Source organism: Hippoglossus stenolepis, chromosome 1, assembly GCF_022539355.2.
Source record: "Hippoglossus stenolepis isolate QCI-W04-F060 chromosome 1, HSTE1.2, whole genome shotgun sequence".
Classification (NCBI taxonomy): domain Eukaryota; kingdom Metazoa; phylum Chordata; class Actinopteri; order Pleuronectiformes; family Pleuronectidae; genus Hippoglossus; species Hippoglossus stenolepis.
In genome coordinates this window covers 17,081-24,580 of record NC_061483.1, presented here as the reverse complement: position 1 = coordinate 24,580, position 7,500 = coordinate 17,081, and the positions used below count along the sequence as shown (strand labels likewise).

The 7,500-nt window shown below is 47.6% G+C and overlaps 1 protein-coding gene across 1 annotated transcript in view; it reads left to right on the top strand.

Moving 5' to 3' along the window:
- Window positions 1-7,500, top strand: part of LOC118105716 (ras GTPase-activating-like protein IQGAP1) — a 331,334-nt gene that overhangs the window by 308,732 nt on the left and 15,102 nt on the right. Inside the window, 11 exon segments of the mRNA XM_047340729.1 lie at window positions 736-770; window positions 773-856; window positions 1,246-1,409; window positions 4,046-4,136; window positions 4,373-4,540; window positions 4,698-4,840; window positions 4,924-5,094; window positions 5,288-5,371; window positions 5,460-5,531; window positions 5,823-5,892; window positions 7,120-7,484. Of these exon segments, the coding sequence (XP_047196685.1) occupies window positions 736-770; window positions 773-856; window positions 1,246-1,409; window positions 4,046-4,136; window positions 4,373-4,540; window positions 4,698-4,840; window positions 4,924-5,094; window positions 5,288-5,371; window positions 5,460-5,531; window positions 5,823-5,892; window positions 7,120-7,484 (1,447 nt within the window).

Below are 7,500 nucleotides of genomic sequence, written 5' to 3'. Positions count from 1 at the left end.
GTGTGTGTCTCTCTCTGTGTGTGTCTCTGTGTGTCTCTGTGTGTGTGTGTGTGTGTGTCTCTGTGTGTGTCTGTGTGTGTGTGTGTGTCTCTCTCTGTGTGTGTCTCTGTGTGTCTCTCTGTGTGTGTGTGTGTCTCTCTGTGTGTGTCTCTGTGTGTCTCTGTGTGTGTCTCTCTCTGTGTGTGTGTGTGTGTGTGTGTTCTCTGTGTGTCTCTGTGTGTGTCTCTGTGTGTGTCTCTCTGTGTGTGTCTCTCTGTCTCTCTCTCTGTGTGTGTGTGTCTCTGTGTGTGTCTCTGTGTGTGTGTCTCTCTGTGTGTGTGTCTCTGTGTGTGTCTCTGTGTGTGTCTCTGTGTCTCTCTCTGTGTGTGTGTGTCTCTGTGTGTGTGTCTCTGTGTGTGTGTCTCTGTGTGTGTGTCTCTGTGTCTCTCTCTGTGTGTGTGTCTCTGTGTGTGTGTCTCTGTGTGTGTGTCTCTGTGTGTGTGTCTCTGTGTCTCTCTCTGTGTGTGTGTCTCTGTGTGTGTGTCTCTGTGTGTGTGTCTCTGTGTGTGTGTCTCTGTGTCTCTCTCTGTGTGTGTCTCTCTGTGTGTGTGTCTCTGTGTGTGTGTCTCTGTGTCTCTCTCTCTGTGTGTGTGTCTCTGTGTTTGTGTGTCTCTGTGTTTGTGTGTCTCTGTGTGTGTCTCTCTGTGTCTCTCTCTCTGTGTGTGTGTGTAAATAGACTGATGTTGTGTATCTCAGGTACATGGAGGAGCTGATGCGTCTCAAAGCGGCGGCGAGCAGGGCGGAGACTATCTGACCTGGAGCGACATCCAGGCGTCCGTGGACCAGGTGAACCTGACGGTGCAGGAGGAGCATGAGCGTAAGAGACTGTTTAATACTTCATCAATATCCAAACCTTTAATCATAGAACTTGAATAATTAACATTTTACAGAATACTGACAAATATGCTCTGGTTGTAGCTCCACTGATTCATGAGGGCGATACTGATGTTAGGATGTTCCATATCCTGAATATTATCATAAATAGCTATAACTTAAAAACAAAACACAAATACAACCAGATACATAGAATTTGAATTAAGAAAATAAACATAATTCGTTTTATGTAAACTATTAAAACCACGTAAATATAAATGCGAATCTGTTCAGCATCGTTTATTAAAAATCTAAGTTCTGATCCGTGGGTGTGGCTCACGGTTGAACCTACAGATCTGATTGGTCCATAGCTCTGACGTGTGTATATCTTAGGCATCGCTGCCATCGGGCTGATCAACGAGGCGCTGGATGAAGGCGACGCCATGAAGACTCTGGCCATGCTGCAGAACCCCTCGGCCAAGCTCACTGACGTGGACCCGTCTGTGGCTCAGCACTACCACGACAAACTGCTGGAGGCCCGCAGAGAGAAGGCCCATGTAAGACACACTAAGTACACACTGCACACAGTACACACTGCACACACAGTACACACTGTACACTAAGTACACACGGTACACACTGTACACACTGCACACAATTCACACTGCACACACAGTACACACTATACACTAAGTACACTACGGTACACGGTACACACTGTACACACAGTACACACTGTACACACTGCACACACAGTACACACTGTACACTAAGTACACACGGTACACACATGGTACATCGGTACACACGGTACACACACGGTACACTCGGTACACAACGAGGGGGGAGGTGAGGTGGAAGGGGGGGTGAGGTGAGGGGTGTTCAGCTGCAACATGACACTTCACCACTAGATGTCACTAAATCCTACACAGTGTATCTTTAAGGAATGTTAACAAAAAGTGATTCTGTCTAAGTTTTCACTTTTGTAGTAATGGGTATCAACTAATCGCTTATCAGTGGCTGTGGCTGAGGGTAGAGCGGTTGTCCTCCAATCAGAAGGTCAGCAGCTCGAATCCCAGCCCATGCCGAACACCATTGGGCAATATGCTGAACCCCCCAAAACATGGTCACTAATAGATGTTGTAATTGTATGGCATCGGCTAAATGACAATATAATATAGAGGTAAAGCTGGTTGGCTACTAATCGTAAGGTCACATGTTTGATTCCACCTCCTCCAGGCCTAGTTAAAGTGTGTGTGTGTGTGTGTGTGTGTGTGTGTGTGTGTGTGTGTGTGTGTGTGTGTGTGTGTGTGTGTGTGTGTGTGTGTGTGTGTGTGTGTGTGTGTGTGTGTGTGTGTCAGTGAACTGCTCAGGTACCTGGAATGTATTTGTAAATGAGTTTTTATGAGTTTTTGACTCGACTTTTCCTTTTCTTTATTTTAACATCTTTTGGTTTCATGTGGAAAAGTTGAGTGTTTTCACAGACGTTTTTCTGAAAAGCAGAATCAGCGTCTGACTCATCTGGTGTCGCTGCTCCAGTGAATCTAGTTGTGTGTCTGTGTGGGTCTGTGCAGCCTATTTGCATACAACACCACAGATGAGCACCATGTGTGTGTTTAGTTGTTCAGGTTGTGTAGTGGTTGACTCAGACAGAGCTGATATATATATATATGTGGGTTAGTTATGTGTGATGAGGGGTTAGGTGAAACCACCTTAAACGTCCTTTAGACTTCAAACTGCAGAGTTGAATGTTCCCTGCCGTCTGAAAATAGATTCTCAGCTCATTTTAGTTCAGACTGTTTTTATGGTGTATAAATATCGACATTAGAGACGTGGCCCCTCCCACACATCGTCACACTCAGACCCTGGAACACCTCGTGGACCAGTTCGGCTCACTTGGAAAAAAAGAGAATTTTCCTGCTGTTTTCAGAGGAAATAACAAGCAGCCTCAGTGGCTTCTACCATAAAAGGGCAGAACGTGGTCATTATGTGAAATGGACTCAACCTGTGGCTCACACAGCCGCTGCTTGTTCACCGTCTGAGCAGCTGAACACAGGAAGTGGTTAGAGCCGTGGGAGGGGCTGACAGCAGCGAGGTGTTTCCAGCTCACAGCAAACATTCACATGTTGAGACGCTCCAGCTGATCTGGGATCAGAGGAATGTTTTACACTCAGGAAGGATTCAAAGAGTCAGAGACAGGACTGAGTCTGAGTCCAGATCAGCAGCTGAGAATAGTCTGATTCTTATCACTCGACTTTCTGTGTGTGTGTGTGTGTGTGTGTGTGTGTGTGTGTGTGTGTGTGTGTGTGTGTGTGTGTGTGTGTGTGTGTGTGTGTGTGTGTGTGTGTGTGTGTGTGTGTGTGTGTGTGTGTGTGTGTGTGTGTGTGTGTGTTCTAAAGAAGTTTAACATACCTAAACCACACAAGCTTTCACTTCCGTGACGTTTGGACCTGGGTCCTGCAGCCCCCCCGCCCCACAGCTGACTCATCACCACAAACACAAATTAAAGAGCAAAGATGAAGCCTCTTACAGACACACAAAAACACACAGACACACACACTACTGTGCATAACAAATCTTTAAGATCAGGTTTCAGTGACCCTCCCATATTTCTCACACACACACACACTCGGGGCGGGACACCCAGAGCGGCGGGACACGCAGAGGGGCGGGACATGCAGAGGGCGGGACATGCAGAGGAGCAGGACATACAGAGGAGCGGGACATACAGAGGGGCGGGACATACAGAGGGGGGGACATACAGAGGGGCGTGCTCTAGTCTCAACATTAGCATCAAGAGACAGAAGGCGCCACCTGCCAGCAGTTGTGTGTCACGACAGTGAGAATACAAGTGTGTCCTTGTTTTTGTTATCTGTTGAGGACCTTTTCCAGCATAACCTCTGACCTTGTCAGGACCAGTTGACCTCATGGGGACCAGAGCTCGGACCTAACGAGGCGAAACGTTATTTCTGGTTAATGTCAGAGGTCAGAGGTGAATTGTGGGTAGGTTATGGTTAGTGATCAAGTTTGGTTAGAGTGTCCACAGCTACACGAGCCATGTCTGTGTGTGTGTGTGTACACATGTGTTGTCTGTATGTACATGTACACATGTGTTGTCTGTGTGTACATGTACACATGTGTTGTCTCTGTGTGTGTGTGTGTTACTCAACACATGTTCCATGTGTCTCTCCAGGAGACTCAGGACCCGTCTGCTGTTCTGTGGCTGGACGAGATTCAGGACGGTGTTCTGAGAGCGAACCAGGACACACAGGAGGCCATACAGTGTAAGCACACACACACACACACACACACACACACACACACACACACACACACACACACACAGGAGGCCATACAGTGTAAGCACACACACACACACACACACACACACACACACACACACACACACACACACACACACACACACACACACACACACACACACACACACACACACAGGAGGCCATACAGTGTAAGAACACACACACACACAGGCTAATATTCATGTCTGTGTGTTTAGTCGCTCAGTCCATTCAGGACATCAACCGGGCGGTGGACAGCGGTGAAGCGTCTCAGACCCTCGCTGCTCTGCGGAACTCGGGGGCGGGGCTGTACGGAGTCACTTCAGAGTGTGCTCGGACGTACCAGGACGACCTGACCTCCATCAAACAGGAGAAGAAGAAAGAAGGTGAGGACATGGACACACATAGAGGACGCTGACGATCACCTGATCAGATGCTCTGATCATTATCAGCTGCACATGAAGCTCCTGCTGATATTGGTTATTGATTAAGTTGAACCCTCATCTCGTTCATTCTGTCTCTGTCTCTCTTTCTGTCTCTCAGGTGATAATGGCAGTGAATGGGTGAAGCACTGGGTGAAGGGAGGACACAACTATTACTATAACCTGCAGACCAATGAGGGCACGTGGGTGGAGCCTGAGGGTTTCCTGCAGAACAACACGCAGCTCAACAAAGACGACATCCAGGTCAGACCGCCGCTCCAGCTCAGCAGCGCCAGCTTGTGGCTTTTTAACGCCATATTAAACCGTCTGTTTTCTTCCTCCGTCAGTCTGTGGTTTCCGGGGTAACCACGGCCTACAACCGAGAGCAGCTGTGGTTGGCCAACGAGACTCTGATTACCAAGCTGCAAGCTCGTTGTCGTGGTTACATGGTGAGGAATGGCCAGAAGGAGAGGATGAACTTCCTCATATCTCAGGATCCAGCTGTTACAAGCATACAGGTGAGCCATCCGTCCTCCAGAGGCTGGACATTTAAATCTATGTCATATATAAATATATATGCAGCTGCTTCAGGATGGCAGCAGACACACATCTTTGTACCGGGCTGTACTAACCCGCCACATGTTCTCCCGCCTCACTTTCATGTTTAGCTCCAAGTGTCATTCACGGATTCTCAACCTGTTGTTTTTTCAGGCTCACTGGAAAGGCTACAAACAGAGGAAGAAGTTCAAAGATCGTAAACAGTATCTGAAAGATCATTCTGAAGACGCTGTCAAAGTAAATGGATTCCAGTCATTTGAATATTACCGGGATTATTGGTGGATTATCGGTACAGTTCAGATTGAACATCATGTTTGTTTCTCAGATCCAGTCCATGGTCCGGATGCATCAAGCTCGTAAAAAGTACAAGGATCGTCTGAAGTACTTCCAAGATCACGTCAGTATCAGTCGCCTCAAACCTTTTAACTGCAAATCAAATGTGAAGAAGCAAGATCAGACGTAGTAGATCGACTGTCAGAGAAATGTGTGCTTGAACAAAACAAACAGCTTGTTTCTTAATGAAAGCTTTAAATCAAGTTGCCTCAACATAAATTTCTCCTGACACGTCTGCTGACATTTACCCAGAGTGCTGTGGGGCCCGCGGGAGGCTGATGTGTGTGGAGTCTTTTCCACTGTGACTCACTGGGATTCCTGTGTGTAACTATTGATCGGCTGTTTTGTTCTGCAGATGAATGATGTGGTGAAGATTCAGGCTTTCATTCGGGCCAACAAGGCCAGGGACGACTACAAGACGCTGAGTAAGTAGAAGTGACCTGTAGGTTCTCCTCTTTCTGTCTGGGTTGTCTCTGTGAAGAGTCTTGTTCATTTTGACAGGGTTTTGGATTCAACAAGCAGATATCCTCCGTTGTTCGGTGTAGCTTCTTTCAGCTGAGACTCGTAGCCAAGGTGAAGGTCCATCTCTCACAAAAAGATCTCACGAGTGATCCTTCATAACTAGTGGTGCACCGATGTATCGGCCGTATATCGGTAGCGGCCGATATTCGCCTCGTTTACTGCTATCGGCGTATCGGTAATAAACTTGACTTTCACCGATAACATTGGCCGATATTCATTGGTATGTTTTCTGCAGCCTGCCAATCTGGCATCCAGATTAGTACACTGACGCCGGGTTTACAGCGCAGCGCAGCGCCAAGGAAAGCCAGGCGCCTCCCATCCCCCTGTTAAACCTTTGTGCGGTTCACATGGGCTGCGATGCGCCGCGCAGCCAGCGCCCTTCACCGATGGTTTCGGGCGTGCGACGGCGTATCGCGCCAGGAAACAGACTGAAAAATGATTTTAAGCGATATAAATGACATATTTGATATGATATAAATGATCAAATATGCATCCCATACTTTGTATTCCCCTTCTGTTGTCCTGGAGTTTTAATTTTCCCAATTTTCCCAATCACATAATTAAATGTCCCCCTCTGCCCATCCACTACAGCCACACAAGCAGTCATATAGATAAAAAGAGAGGGGGCTAAAGGCTTGCTTGGAGAATACGTCATTTACCCCGACACCCGACATTGAGCGGGTTACATACAACAACAAGCGGAGAACCGCGGGCTGACCAGCGGAGAAATGCGGGTCGGTGTGAACAGCCAGGCGGCTGCGCGGCAGGAATAGCGCTGCGTGGCGCGGGCGAGGCTTCAGCGCGGTGTAAACCCGCGTTACACACCAAGAAGGCCACATGCAAGTAATAAACCTCCCCCTCTAGCACACTTGAATCATTACTAAAAACACGTCTGTTCTTCTGGGCCTTCTCCTCGAGTTGAGAACGTTTTCATCCCAGCAGATTTTATAAAATGTTACTGTATATTTTATATTTAATTTTACTTTCAATTTAAATGATTCTACTTTCTTTGATCTTATTTAATTTGTACTACTTGTATTCTGCTTTCTTCTTGTTGTACCTTTGGTCAACCAAGTGGTTTTAAATGTGCTATATAAATAAAATGGACATTGACTCTCGTCTCGCTCCAGCCAGTGCTGAGGACCCTCCGATGGCGGTGGTGAGGAAGTTCGTCCACCTGCTGGACCACAGCGACCAGGACTTTCAGGAGGAGCTGGAGCTGATGCGGCTCCGCGAGGAGGTGGTCACCAACATCCGCTCCAACCAGCAGCTGGAGAATGACCTGAACCTGATGGACATCAAAATCGGCCTGCTGGTGAAGAACAAGATCACACTGCAGGAGGTGGTGTCGCACAGCAAGAAGCTGACCAAGAAGAACAAGGGCCAGCTGTCCAACATGATGATGATGAACAAGCAGAGAGGAGGCCTGAAGGCGCTCAGCAAGGAGAAGAGGGTCAAACTGGAAGCTTACCAGTTCCTCTTCTACCTGTTACAGGTGAGAAAGATTCAAG